The sequence below is a fragment of the Tachysurus fulvidraco genome, chromosome 1 (genome assembly GCF_022655615.1).
Source record: "Tachysurus fulvidraco isolate hzauxx_2018 chromosome 1, HZAU_PFXX_2.0, whole genome shotgun sequence".
Taxonomy (NCBI): Eukaryota; Metazoa; Chordata; class Actinopteri; order Siluriformes; family Bagridae; genus Tachysurus; species Tachysurus fulvidraco.
The window spans coordinates 28775797-28791494 of record NC_062518.1 but is presented as its reverse complement, the minus strand read 5'-3'; the positions used below and the strand labels follow the sequence as shown (position 1 = coordinate 28791494).

At 36.4% G+C, this 15698-nt stretch overlaps 1 protein-coding gene across 7 annotated transcripts in view; it reads right to left on the bottom strand.

The window, feature by feature from the left end:
- Positions 1–15219, bottom strand: part of ank2b (ankyrin 2b, neuronal) — an 86915-nt gene extending 71696 nt beyond the window's left edge. For 6 of the 7 annotated variants that reach the window (XM_047815554.1, XM_047815555.1, XM_047815556.1 and 3 more), the window contains exon 1: positions 14534–15218. In XM_047815554.1, the coding sequence (XP_047671510.1) occupies positions 14534–14659 (126 nt within the window). In that variant the 5' untranslated portion in view covers positions 14660–15218. Of the gene's footprint in view, positions 1–14533 lie in introns of all 7 variants that reach the window. The other variant, XM_047815557.1, reaches the window with a different exon arrangement.
- Positions 15220–15698: the final 479 nt, after the last annotated feature.

The following is a 15698-nucleotide window of genomic DNA, read 5'->3' as shown; positions in this document are numbered from 1 at the left end:
TAGTTGACAGGTAGTGTGATGATTTGTGAGGTGTGTGCAAATGAGGAAATTTGTGTGTAAATTGCATTATTGTGACCAGATGGACTGAACCTTGGGTGAAGACCAAAATTAATGTGATACAGTGATACTGTACATGGTAAAGAGGTGAGGTCCGTCCAATGCTATAGGCTGCAAAAAAAAAAAGACATCTTATCCTGTGATAATATCTTACATCTAGTCAAATTTTAATTCTAATACTTTCTTATTAGAAGATTACAATAAAGCAAATATTGGTTTCTTCCATTCCTAGTTATATTCCTAGATTTTCCTTGCCACCTTTGTCTATGGGATGTTCATTAGAGATGATGTTAAATTGTTAAAGGTTATTTTTATATTCCTGTATACCTATGGAACAATGTAAATTGTCAAAAGTGCTACACAAATAAAATGGAATTGAAATGAATTGAAATATGAAATTATTAAGCCTATTTTACTATCTTTAAGCTTTAAATGATCTTATTCTACTGCCAATAGAATAGTCTTGCTTCTATATAGAATTGAATGCTATATAATTTGCCAATTGAACAAAATTGCCAATAGCACAATATATTAACAGGCTTCATAATCTTACATTTGGTTTATTGTAACTGAAGAAACAGGCTGTAAAGTAAACTAGTATATCTAGTCAAATGATTAGTCATATCGCAATCGTGATATCAAGCCTGTGCGATTATATGAGGCAAAATGCTGCGATTTTATGAAATAAATAAATAATAAATGAATGCATGTGTGGACATGTCAACCCATTCTCTCTGAAAGCTGTTTGAATATTTCATAGACTACAATGAGTTTCAGTTTAGGCAGTGCACTAGTGGCGCGTATGGTCATGTGACTTTTTCCGGTGTGCAGAGCGGAACGGGTGAAGATGGATGCCGAGCAGACGGACACTGAACTGGTGGCCAGAAAAATGCTACCTCTGTTATATGTAGTGTTAATTTCGTCAGACGAGACGAGACGTAATATGTTCGTCAACAACCATTTTTTCATGACTAAGACAAGACTGCACCACTGTCCAAAAACGCTGACTAAGACTAAATTAACATACATTATTGTTGACGAAAAAAGATGAGACGAAAATGTTTTGTATAAAATAAAAACTAAGATAAAATCTCTCTTCATTTTCGTCTATAATTGTCTCTGCTTTTTCATCAGCTGTTACGCCTTTAAAATATTCAGAACGAGTTCGGGGCTTCGCGCTGTTGCTCAAGTTACAGGTCTCATACGCCTGTGGCTGCAACACGAAACTGCTGAACAATCGTATTGCTTCCGCTAAAGAAAATAGTGCGCTCCATCTCTACGGTTAGAATCGAGTGTGTCCATGGCAACGCTCTGTTTTTCATGGCAACGGTGTGTTATAGTTAGCATCGGTCTGTTATCAAGAAATAAAAGTGTGTGTGCGTAGAAAAAAAAATCCACACGCCGCTTTTATTGTACATGACAGCTTATGTCCCAATGACCGGTCTTTGCATTACGATTAACAGCAGTATCAATAAAGTAAAAAATGTGATGTGCAGTCAAGTTCGAGTGTATGCACTGTTTAAACGAGTGTTCTCAACTTCTCACTGATACTTTTGTGATTCGCCGAGTTTTTTACAAGTTTTATAGCCTTAATATTGTTTCTTATTCAAAAGTGGTGACAGAAAAAAACTCTTTACCCCAACCTGAAACCTCTTCCCCTGTCACAATCACATCATAATCAAAATGAATAATTAGGCATAAAAGCAAATGTATACGTAAGGGAATCAAGTTTAACAATTACATGTAATATTGCTCCAAATATCATCAATAATGGTGTGTGCAATACCATGTATAACTTGCATTTAAGTTGGTAATTTACTTCAATAATTGCAATATGACATTTTCCCTAAATCGTGCAGCCCTAATATCGGCCATCAACTCTCTGCTACTATTTATTTTTATTTATTATTTTTACATTGCTGTCCATCTGTATATTATATTCACAGAATATATATATATTCATCTGTACATTTTATTCATAGTACATATATATTCATTTGTATATTATATTCATAGAACATACATATCTGTAAATTACTGCTTATACTGTAGTATTAACCATATATTTTGTTACAGCACATATCCTTCTGTAGATCTGTATATTTGTTCATAGTATGCACACAACTGTAAATCACTCCATATTACAACTTAACTTATTTAAATCTTGTACAAACTGTATATACTGTATATACTGCACTTACTGCTATTGCACTCTGGTTAGACCTAAACTGCATTTCGTTGCCTTGTACTTGTACATGTGTAATGACAATAAAGTTGAATCTAATCTAATCTAATCTAATCTAATCTACTTTGCCAAATGCATGAGCACAAATTTAAAAGCTTAAACAAACTCTTGCCTTGGTTTCTTCTCTGAGAAATGTACCTTAAGACCACTACACAGACATACTCATACTGTACATAAGAACAAAAATATCAATCCTCACAGCTTGCACTTTTATCTTAAACGTTTATCTTTTACCTTGAAGGTTTAAGGATTATAAGCCTCAATTTCTTACAGAACAGTAAAAATGTCAGAAAATCATGTCCAAAGGATAATGAATTTATGACTTGCATAAAACATGCATCTGCAGTGTGCTTATCTCCTCTAATCAGTCCACTACATGAATAAAATTGTATGAATAATACAACATTTGACTATGTGTAAAATTGCTGAAATCATCTAAGCGCTGCCTACTGACCCATGAGATTATTGTCTCAGACAGCAGATACCGTGTGCTTCTATGACAATTCTTTTTATTTATTTCAAAATGTGTTGGTGCTCAGTTGGTGCCGAAGAAAAAGAACATGAATGATTTTGAGAATTATAAAGAGCTTTCACATATCTCCTATGTCCAAATACTGTCAATTTCATATTTTTTCACATATCGATGCTATTGGTCAGTCCCCACGTGGGTCTGTTATTTTTACAAGTTATTAACCAATCTAAAGTCTTGAAAATAGCTTGAGTGCAAATCTCTTAACTACATTGAAGCCTGGTCTCTTGTCAATAGGCTCAACGTGACCGCAGACTTTATTGAACACTGCTGGCAGCAGCGACGTCTGTGTCCGTACCGTTCTTATCGATGACAGCATAATCTCGTATCTCCCTGCTCCCAAGTCATAAAGCTTGTATCTCCGATAACATGTGACTTTGGGAAAATGTTGTGTTAATGTTGGTACACAACAGTATATGATAGCAATATAAGGTAGAATAACAACTTTAACGATACAATGTTTAATAACAAAAAAATATGGTGTTTTTTTGTTTTTTTTTATTTCCTGAAAAATTATGGTTTTGGAGATACAAGGATTCCGCCCGAGAGCGACGATATGCAGGTGCTATATGACCGTACAACTTGCCCCAGGCAACAGTGATATTTATAACAACATTTTCCAGTGATATTGTATTCCCTGATATAACAAAAGGTTCATTTGAAAAACAAAAATATATGTAGACTGTCAAAATTGAACAGTGACTGAAGAAATGGGAGACATAAATAAGCCACATGTAAAAATGTTCCTGTGCAATGAACCAACATGATTGGTGGCCATCTTAAAATGAAGCTTGTGTAAGGCTGGATCGTTGTGCATTATCCAAAGCCACTGCACTACTGCCAAGTTTTTGATTAGACTACTTACAATTTATCAGGCAAGATAAATTTACAAAAAACCTTGAGAATACACACACACACACACACACACACACACACACACACACGCACTGTGTGGCACTGGTGCATCATTAAAATCTATTTCTGGAAATCCTATCATAAAAGTAAAACTTGTGTTTACATGGCACCAAGCAACTATCTGTACGACATTCAAAGTTCCTTTAGTTTGCCCAGGGTGCAAATAAACAGAACAACACTCTCCAATAACAATCATCAAGCAACAAATAAGTCTTCATCTTAGGTAAGGCTGCAACAAATAATTAACAAAATCGCTAAAATCATTAAAAATTCAAATCTCATTATCGATAAGTTGGACTGTGTGCTGAAGCACTTGTTACATGTGCTCATTTGATTGAAATAGGGCTCAAACAGAAACTTCTGGAGAATCTTTACAGTACACTATCCTTCTAGTGTCATGACACTTGTGAGTAATATGCACTCCTGTGAGAATGTGAGACAGTGGAAGTATGATTAAACCATCCATACCAAGCAGCTTGTACTAAGTTTCCCAACCTTAACCAGTTTTCTGTCTGTATCACACATTTATGGGTGTATATGGGTGTATAAAAGGTCACTTTCCTGCCCTGTCAGAAAATAGATTCTCGTGCTTCTTTAGTCATACAGTATAGTTGGCATGAAAATGAACATGGTCTCAAAAGAACAATTAGTTTTTAATTAGTCTGTCATGCAGTGCTGGGCAGTGTTCAAGAAAGCTTGTAAGAAGATAAACTATTTTCCTGACCTAGTAGCACTAAACAATGGGATACTCTTGGAATACGCAATACATGTTTTTAATATGTTGTGTGTGAATTTATTAAGTTTCCATCCTGATTTCAGTTCATATCAAAGTCAAAGATCAAATACAATCAATTCACTAACTCATAAAAAATAGTCAACCACAAAACTTAGGATTCCTCATCCAAATTCCTGAAAAAGATTGTTCTTGCATACATACACACAGACACACACAGACACACACACAAAATAAAGAGCATTTAGCAAAATAAATTAATTTAAATTAAATTAATTAAAATTGCTGTAATTTTGAATCAGTCTGTTCGAAATTTGAACAAATGTGTGCCGAAAATAGAGATAGACATATACTGTAGTTATTAAAGTGTGCTTGCATTAGTTTGAGCATTGAACTTGTTTGAGAACTTGATAATATTTTCATATTATTTGTCAGCAATACTGTATGGTAGCTAGTAAAATGTTACTTAATTAAGCCTAGTTAACAAAAAGTGATGTAGTAAAGTTGATTAAAATGCTTGAAATAAATAGTTTTGAAAGAAACATATTACTATTTAATATATACATTTAAAAATACAATTTCTTTAATCGATTAATCAAAGGAGGAAAAATCAGCTGATTAATTGACTAAATTAGAAACAAAGCCAAATGAATAGCATCAGTCTGCAAGAAGCACATTTAGTATGCCATACACATAGAAATACACTTCTAAAGAACCCTAGATGAAGACATCTGGCTAAAGATGAATTGATTGCCCTGGTTTGATTTACACCACTCAGCCACATGATGTGATTTGATTTCATCTCTTCAGCAATAAGCCAACCTCAAGGACACAGGATGTGATGAGAGAACAGTTTATCTGAGTCACAGTCCATCACAGCCAGAAGGCTGAAGCACAGTTTGACTGTTAAGATGAGCAGGGAGTCTGGCACTCACTTTACTTTCCTTGTCTTTGGACAGTGACAAGGTCTAAGAGAAAGAGGATTAAAGGTAGCATATTTGATTAGCATACAAGATGGCTCCCACACGCAGTCTGTCAGTGTGGTAGTAGTGTGTGGCAGGAATGAAAATGGAGGTCCTTTTTTGTTTCTTTTTCACTCTAACCATCCTACAACATACAGAATAAAAACTCTCTTTAAAAAAAATGACTCCTTTGTCAGATTAAGAGTTTTTGCTACACGTCAGAATTTGGCAAGATAAAATCTCAGACCTGAGATAGAGATATATTTTTTCTATGTTATATTAGTCTGTTATCCAAGTCTGTTACTCTGTGCTGTGTGTATTCTCTATTTTAAGAGGAGTTTACAGACTGCACATATCTCCATGCCTCTCCACAATAACAAATCTTATGTGCATAAAATCCTACATTTCACACATTGACATGGAAACCCAGCAGCCAGGGATGCCTGAGCCCTGACCAGCTCCCGCAAGGGATATCACTTTCAACCTCCCACATATACAGTAGGCATGTAGATGAGTGTGAGCAATGCAATTTACTAATCGAGTTTTACCATTAAAAACCTTCATATTTTGCAGCAAACAATTCTTCCTAACCCAAGAACACAGATTTAGACACCTTAAATAAGGTGACACATACCATAAACCACACTTCCTCTGTCTACCTCTGTCTGTTCTAATAAAATAGAACCCACCTGTCTTGGGGTTAAAGGCCACAGGTCCCAGTAGCCAGAAACAATCTATTTCCACACATCACTAATAACATCTCCAGTCTCAAAACAAACAACAAAATAATTGTATAATAATTGCAATAGCTGTATAGCATAATACTAATAACTGTAGCATTGTATATCAGAAATCTGTTTGGTACTGAGGATTATTGTATGAAAGCTGACGACAATCAGCAGCAACCTACCTTCAGGTTATTCAAGCTTTAAACTGCAGCTGATATTTTTAAGATGAATTATGTACTGAGTGTTTGAACCATTGTACTTTTGTAATCCTATGGATCTGATCAGCTGGTTATCAGTTCACATTGACAGGCAAAAATAGCAATAGGATAGAATAGCATTAACACATACTGTACCTGCACACAACTGATATGAAAACATATCAAACATGTCTTGCTCTAGATAAACTCAGCAAAAGGTCATTGTTAAATGCTTAAAAGATTTGTTTAAAGATTGAAGGTGAGTATTATATGCAGCTCCATGTTCTTAAAGTAAAAAGATAATGATGTGATTCCAATTCTAGGTCCAAAACACCAAATAATAACATTTATATGCAAATCTGCAGATTCTTACCAGGGCTTCTGAACTCCAGCTCAGGTTAGAACCATCACTATTGGAATAAGGATTATCCATTTCTGGACTGTTCTCAGTTTCCTTGGGCATTTTATGCATTGCTGTGTTGCCCATGGCAACTTCTACTGAAGTTCATTCATTATTAAAGTTTCAAGCAAAGTGAATACTAAGTCATACTAAACTAAAATTTTGTCAGTTCCAGTAAGGAGCACCTTGTCACTTTACTCACTTGTTTATTTGCCTGTGTGATAATCAGCTTCTTCCATAAACAGAAACAACTCTCTAATGCTGGCTTCCTTACCGTTCATCTGAGCCTCAGCTATTTTTACACCCACCAGCTATGCATGTGAATGGAGGGCCGGTGGTATGTTTGAAATAAGAGAGGGTACAGAACTGTTCAGGGACTGGAGTAAAGGCCTGAAGCTGAGAGTTACTCTAAATGACCACAGCAATGCCTGGGCACCATGTGCAACTTAGGCAGTCAAGCCTTTATTGTACCTGGTGAAGGCTAAATGAAAGCATTATGATATGTTCACTAGGCTCTTATTTATTTTTTAAGAATATTTGTACATAAATGTTTTTCCCAGAACAAACTGAATACAGAAATCAAAGCAGAGTTTCAAAAATTTCAAATCACATGTAAAAAGAGCATAGCATGCTGTTGACACAGCTGATTTACATTAAGCGTTGCTCAGAGAGAGCTTAAAATGACTAAATCGTGAAAAAGCACCGCCTCATTTAATTTGTGCATGTGCAGTTCAAATCAATAAACATTTTAAATACAATCTGTATATAAAGTGCAATAACGATGTATATCACATTGATGATATGAAGCTCACAGTACTGAGTCTCATGAAAAGTAAATACATACAAACTGAGGAGGTCTTGTAGGATATAGAATCATTTTTTTCTAAACTAACAGTAATCTCATGAATGCCACATCCATACATACATTTTCTGTAGCATTTATCCTACACAGGATAATTTGATATAGGATCACAGTATAGGGAACAATCACACACACACTCACTGTTAGTTATGCATCTGATCTGTATGAAAATGAGCCTGAAGTATTTTTGCTCAGTGAAAATGATATTAATGTATTTAATTGCAAACAAATATTTGTTTGTATTTGACATTAATGTGATCTATTGACATAATAATGGATCATGGTTGGTGTATCCTCTGGTGCTATGTTACATTATGCTTCTCTGGTAGGCAAAGTTATACTCATATACAACAATCCTTACAATATTATCTTCAGTAGCATACAACAGGACTGTTGGCAGCAAGGTAGGAATATACCATAGATGGGATCCCAGATCATCACAAGGCACTACATACAAACTCGTACACATCTAGGTTCAACTTACTGGCAGGTTTTTGGAAGACAGGGCAGAACCATTCACCACCAAGCTACAATATTTGTGTTAGAAATGGAGCTTGGGTGAAACACCATGCCTGAGGGTCTATTTTCTTTCTATTTAACTTCCTATAGTTATAGTGATGAAGCCTCCACATCCACCACCACATTGACTATACTAATACTAACTCCTACTCAGCAGTCTTTAGTGGGCAGCTTGGCACAAAGTCTAACATAAAGCATAAGTCACACAAAATTCCCTCTCACAGCACTAGCAAAAGTCAAATTGAATGCTTACAGTACAACGGTTCCCACACGAACCAGTTAATGCTACGAGATCTAGTAATAGTGTATTAACTCAGGAATATCCAAATACAGTAACTCTTCATGTCTAATGCATAAAGTAGTCCCTCGAGATGTGCAGTATAATTTAGCAAAGCAACAGCACACGTGTGTAGAAATGTTAAATGTTCTTGTTCTTCTTAACCATCAAGACTGAAAGACTGAAAAACCCATCAACAATCATTACACTGTCTTAACTAGATCCTAACAAAAGTCTTGAATTAAGTGCAGAAGTCTAAGACTCATGTAAAGAAATTATGTATAGCAAAGATATCTTCAGAAAAAAAGTACTTTATCTGTTAATTGCAAACAGATTTGCTAACTTTTTTTGCAAACTGTGTTTCTTTAACAAGTTTTTTATTCAGCTGATGCTGTCTTATAGGCTACTTTCACCCTGCATTCACTCCAGCAAGTGACAAAGCATCAGGAAACCATTCAGTTTCTATTGTAGTTACATGCACATTTGTTAAGGCACAATTTCAGCCCCAGTGAGCAAAAAAGCAACAGCATGACAACTGAGATTTTATAAACACAATGAAACATGCCACATGAAAACCACAAACCCAAATAACTGCCAAAATACTCCCACAGACCAATCTGATAGCATGTGTTGTCCAAAATTTCTTAAATTCCCCACTCATAACTTTAGCTCTCATGTGAAATTAGCATGCCTTTTCTGTTTAAGGCAAAATAGAAGAATACATATAACATGGTTTCAGCTTATACTATAAATGTATATACACATTTATGCACAAGAAACAAAAACTTGACACAAGAAATATAAACCTTGGAAGGATGTAGCACAGATCATTGGTGATTGTACTAACAAAGCTAAGTTGCTTTGCTAATTTACTTAGTCTACAAGTAACAAATGCAACAAAGCTCAAACATACACAATAGAAAAATAATGATGAGAAAAGTAACAGTTGTTAATTTATTAGAGTTTTCATGTTTCATTCATTTATCTTCTTTCGGCTCATGGTTACGCACGTTCATGTGCAGCAGTAATCACTGGTAACATTTGAAAACAGCATGCAATAATAAGTGTTATGCTAGCGCATGAACACAGAAAAAAAAAACAATCAAAACAACAATCACTCACAGGACTCTTCCAGGTTTTACTGACAGATGACCACAGTGACCACTCCATTAATTAGTCTAAGCGCTGCTTTATCCTGAGAGCAGATTTTCTTTACGTTTTACCCACACTACTACCAAACTGCAGAGCTTAATCCTTAAGTACATGCAGATCACAAACATGTTTAATCTGTAATAAACCACATGCCAGGGTTGGGTCAGGGTGGAAAACTGACAATAAAAAAAACAGCATCCATGTTAATGACTAAATGGCTTTGATCACACAATTTTATTCATTAAAGAATCTTCAGGGTGTGCTGGAATAGACCTGAAGGGGTGAAATTTGTTCAGGGGTATCCTACATTTCGGAACAGTAGTGTTAAACTGTTTAATCATAACAGGGCACTTTGCATTTAAAATCTGTCTACAAACGACTAGGAACGTCTTTGACACAATTTTATATATTTCAACTATATATTCTCGCCTCGAATACCTGAAACACCCCTGCAGTCCTCGTTACTTACAGTGGCTACAGAAGTGAGTGAAAAAAGAAAAGAAAAGGAGTCAGGGGCTATGTTGCCATAGCAACTCAGACAGCTGGACTGCACGAGTTTATTAGAAAAGGTTGATGTTTTTTTTTCTATGTTTTCAGAATTTAATCTGTATTACGCTGCATATACTGGCTAGCTGTGAAATGGTTTTAGGAGACTAACCGAGCAGGAAAGATCACGCGTTCTGGTGAATCATAAAAAATATGTTAATATGTAAATCCTTTAAAGTGATATTTTAAGAAAGAGGGAAATAGTAATTTGACACTGACTAGACCTTAAAGGGTTCGTGATTGACTTTGCCAGACAATCGAACAAATACGGGTTATTATATTTTAAGAATTTCTTTAATAAAAATACATAGCACATGATACTAAGATAAACTAAATAAAGCAGACAGTAGATTGTAATCTGTTTGTAATTGGCATTAAATTGTTTAGGATGCATTTATCCAGAGCCATAAGTGAGCAGAAATCAATCCAAGTATATTGCTAATATATAAGAAACATATGATATAATACATAAAAGGATCAATCCTTTTTTCTTTTTTTTTCAAAACAAAAGAGTGTTATTAGTATATAGTCTAATAAAAATAATAATTTTAATGGTTTGCAGACTTTGTACTGTAAATTGAACACTGGTGTATTTCAAGAGACATACACAATGCACAAAAAGAGTACACAAAAGGTGTACAAATGAACAAATTACTGTTTTGCATAATGCTCTCCAGATTAATGTCCTGTGCACAAATGGATTGAAAGAGTATTCATTTAGAATTAAAAAAAAAAGCTGGATTAACAGCCCCGTGCACAAAGCCAGATGTGGAATGAGTTGATTTAGAGACTAAACCCAGCAGAGAAGCACGAATAATTCTACCGCTTTCATAATACAGGGTCATGCTGAGCAGCAGGTTGATCCGGTCACTCCTCTCTCAATATGTGTTGTGCTTTTAAGTAACTCTGGGCATGACTGGGGCAGGCTGTTTACCAAAGATGCATGTAAATGCATCGAAACATGACCCAAGTTCATCAGATATTTGAATAAACAAATGGAACCACTAGAATTACTAAGCAGAAAAACTGACAACAATAAAGGGGTGAAAAAATAGTGAAAAAAATTGTACTGAATAATTTATGACTTAGCACGTACAGTACATGTTCCAGTTCCTCTGTGAATGCTTTTGGCTAATCATTTGATTTTATCAGTCTCCTCAGAACCAGGAAAAGTGGTTCTTAAGTAGCACCAAAACGTTGCTGGTCTAGACTTAAGAACCGCTTGCGTCAGGAGCTGTGAGCGGGGCTATTGTTAGCGCATTTGATAATGTACCTTAAGTATACTAATGTTCAATACATTTTTACTTTACCATGATTTGATACATCTTCAGTACACATGATAGTAGGTAGCTACATGCTAAGACTAAATTTTTTTCTGTGTTAACAGAAAAATAACGTTATGTACTTTATCGATTTCAACCTCCGTTTATACAGATTACATGGAGCTACACGTACACGTTTTATTCGCCGTGTTTGGATGCCAATGTAGGTTCGCAAAGCCATGAGCATTAACAGTAAAGCAACATCAGGCATTGTTGTTGTGTTTGTGTTTGCCGCTGCTGTGCTAACGTTGCTGGGACACGTGACACGTATACAGTGACGTCACACTCGGCACTGTGATGGCTCTCTAGCCGGTGGAAAGGCAAACCGGTTCTTAGAAGGTTCGCCAGTGGAACCAGCTTTGAACTAGCACTAGCGCTAGCTCTGAATCAGCACCCGGTTCTTTCCGGTGGAAAAGAGGCATTAGATGGCAACACAATGAAACGGCCCAGTACAAGTCAATTTTCCCTCAATGGCCACAATGTCTTCAAACTAAAGCAATAAAACTTAACTGCTACTGTAACTGAGTAGAATAGTTCATTTCCTTTCATGACATTTGTAAAGGGTTATCAACAACAAATACTCAAAAATACTAACCTCACTTTTGCCATCTTTTAATTAATAAAACATATATCAGTCTTTTTGTTATTATATATGAATTTCTCAAAAAAAAAAAAAACAAACCTTAATATCAAGTTACTTAAGGGCATTTAAAATTAAATAATTATGTACTATATCAGTGTGAGATACCATTTGCTCTCTGGATCTACCTGATTCACACTGCTGCCCTATTTCATGTTAGATTTCTCATCACTCACTGTCTAAGCTTCATGGCACTCAAATTAGATTATTTTATATATACACAGAAGATAGATATACACAGAAATTGTTTGATATATTTGTTAAACTATTTAAGAAAATTGCAAATATGTTGAGCAAGAGCAAGTCTGTGAAGAGTCTCAAACTTTTTCAGAAATGCAACAAAAAAACTTTTAGATCAAGGAGCATCGGTTAGATTTGACTTGGGGTAAATTCATAGTAACATTTAAGCTAGACACAACACTCCCTCACAATAACATAAATAAATAAATCAGTGCATTTCAACCCAGACTGATGTTCAGTCATAACAAAGCAAGATGTAGTCCAATAAAAGTGAACCTGTGTGTTGGTTCCATATTTAGATGAGTAAAATAATTGCATACAATCTCAACTAAAACTACTCTTACAACACTTAAGCACACACTGCTGGACACGTTTTACGCATAACTCTGGACTAAAGGCATCTTTTTTTACAACTGATCTGACACTGCCTTTTATTACTGATAATTACTCTCTCACTTACTCAGTCCTCATTTATTTTTCAGAAACTTGGCAAGACAGCACTCATCCTATTTAGTATAATAGCTATCAGTACCATTTCTGGCTGTTGCTATGCTTTTTTTTATTGCATTTTTGGCTCTGTGGTTATTGTTCCTGCCAATGACATTTAATAAATATTAGACCACCATTAAACCGACTTTACATAACAGTGCATTTCAGAATCAAGCCAACAACTGAGATTTCAGCTTTATCCAGGGTCACACCTACTGACATTTGTACAAATTTGCAGACACATGATACTGGTCACTGTCACTAAATATTTTTTGCTCACAGAGATTATTTGAACTTCTGTCAGAAAAGCCAGGCCCCTCAGTCAAATCACCAACATTTAATCTTAACCTTCAAAAATCTAACTCATTTCTGACATGGAAAACATGAAACAATGACATGTGACAATCATTTGTGAAGCTTCTCATGTCTTATATTTTACTCTGCAAACCACCATTGAAAGTGGGCTTTAGTTTCAGTCCAACTGCTGCAAAGTGTTGATGTTACATAATCCTCAATATCTGTGTGAGTAAAATGCCTTTTTAACAGCTTGTGTTTTGCTTCAGATTAGAAAGTCTAAATCATTTTTTTCTGTCTTCGTCGTGATTATAGGCATTTCAGCAATAACCGCCTCAGCAAATAACTGACACAAACAAATGTCATGTAATAAAATGTATAATAAAATGAATGCTGAGGGTTTTTTTTTTTTAAATCCATGACAACTTTGTGCAGTTTTTTTAAATAATATACACAATGCATAAGCTTCTCTTTGAGCAAGTAAGGCAAGAATATTATGAATGCTGTTTAATCTCCTTGGAAACAAAACATGAGGGAGTGATCTTATGGGACTCAGCATAAATCACATGCTTTGGTGCATGTCATACATCCCGAACAATCTTCATACGAACAGCCTTTCATCAAATATTAGTATTGCAGTGTTCTGTATTCTCCTTCTTCTCTAAGATATGCCCTTGATTTCACGTTCTTACGTGTAATCGGTGGATTCTTAAATACACAGTCGCATAGCAGCAAATGTACTGCACTCATACTGTATGTGATACTGCAGTAAGACTCAAACCAGGCTCAGTGTGATACCGGTCACCATGTTATAAAGAGATTAATGAAGCAAGACGAGAGAGAAGCTGACAAAATGCACAATTTGTTCATTTTTTACTAAAGGGAAGCTGTAAGGGTGCTTTGCAACACTGTGTGTCAGAGGAATGGTGTGATAGAGCTGATATATATATGCATGAGCAGAAACCAGCAAGGGCTGGCTGTTACCATATGAATAAATAAAGAGGCATGAACCAAATAAAGGCATGAGGAAGATATCTGTACTGCAGTTTTAGCTTAATTTCAAGCATCTCGATGCACCGAATTGTCAGATACATCAGAGAGAAGGTTTTCCACTCGTCCTAACATGTAACTGCTGCATAAGATGTGGATGTTATTGACGAGTGAGAAAATGTTAAGTATGGAGGAGAAAAAAATATGAAAGTGGTGGAAGAATCCTGGAAATCCCTGGAGTTTAAAACACAAACACACACACACACACACACACACACACACACACACACACACACACACACACACAGATGTAGCTGATATAACTGGAAGTGAGATGGAAAAGTGATATGAAATCCTGGAACTTGACGTAGCATCATTGCCCATGTTGCTGATGAAGGTGGCATGAAAAAAAAAGCCAGCTTGCCGTGCGGCATACCTTGCGTTTGCGCTCAGCCCGTTCTCGAGAGCGTCTCCTTCTCTCACGAGCCTTCTCCAGTGCCTTCGTGTCAGGCTGGTCCATCTCCAGCCTGGCCTTTTTAAGGTGTGCCGCTGCGTGCGCCATAATGGACACACGTTCTCCACAAGAAGAAGAAAAATATGAGGTGAAAGGAGAGGAGTCCGGTTGGTAACAGCAGGTGACTTTCCTGCCCAAGGGCAGAGATGTACCACCTGCTCTCTTTGCAAAAAGCGCAAAGAGAGAATGAGACAGACACAAGAGCTCCCAGAATAGACTAGTCCAGACTCAAGATCATCCTCCTCACTCTGGGTAACAGCATCCAGCACAGGTGATGGAGTGTACATGAAAGAAACAATGCAAGGGAGGGGTATAGAATAGGATCATAAGTAAACCAGAGAGAGAGAGAGAGAGAGAGAGAGAGAGAGAGAGAGAGAGAGAGAGAGAGAGAGAGAGAGAGAAGCTGTAGTCCTCCCACAACAGCTCTCTAGATAGACTAGTCCAGATCAGTCTCGTCTCTCTGGGTAACAACATAAGATAAGCGAAGCCAAATGTGTGAGATAAAGGAAGCTGTATAGCAATTGGAGAAGCTCAATAAGTAATCCAGAGAGAAGCAGGATGAGGGGGTGTCCCATTCCTCTGTGGCCAACCTGTGCTGCTTTAGCACTACATTTTCATTAACAGTCATCAGCAAAAAAACATGGGACCAATCACATTTCATAGTTCCACACTGTACCCACTCGCTGGGTCAAAAGGATGCATCCATGCATGACATACAGAGGGGGGAGGAGATGACATATCAAAAGCAAGCAGCTTCTCCAACAGACACTACCGTGTCTATAAATTTTCTTCCTCCCCTATTCGGGAGGAGAGAATGGTGCAGTCTACATCCATGTCACAACGAGCTTGTAAAATCCCAACACACATACAGAAGGTGGGATCCTCTTCTGATGAATATCCCCCCCACACACACATTAAAGCTCTTCCATGAAGACAAATCAAAGAGTGTGAATGTGTGTGACTGCATGCGTGTGTTTTTGTCTGTGTGTGTGTGTGTGTGTGTGTGTGTGTGTGTGTGTGTGTGTGTGTGTGTGTGTGTGTGTGCACCATTGCATCCATCCAGTTCATTCTTTATGTGATGAATACA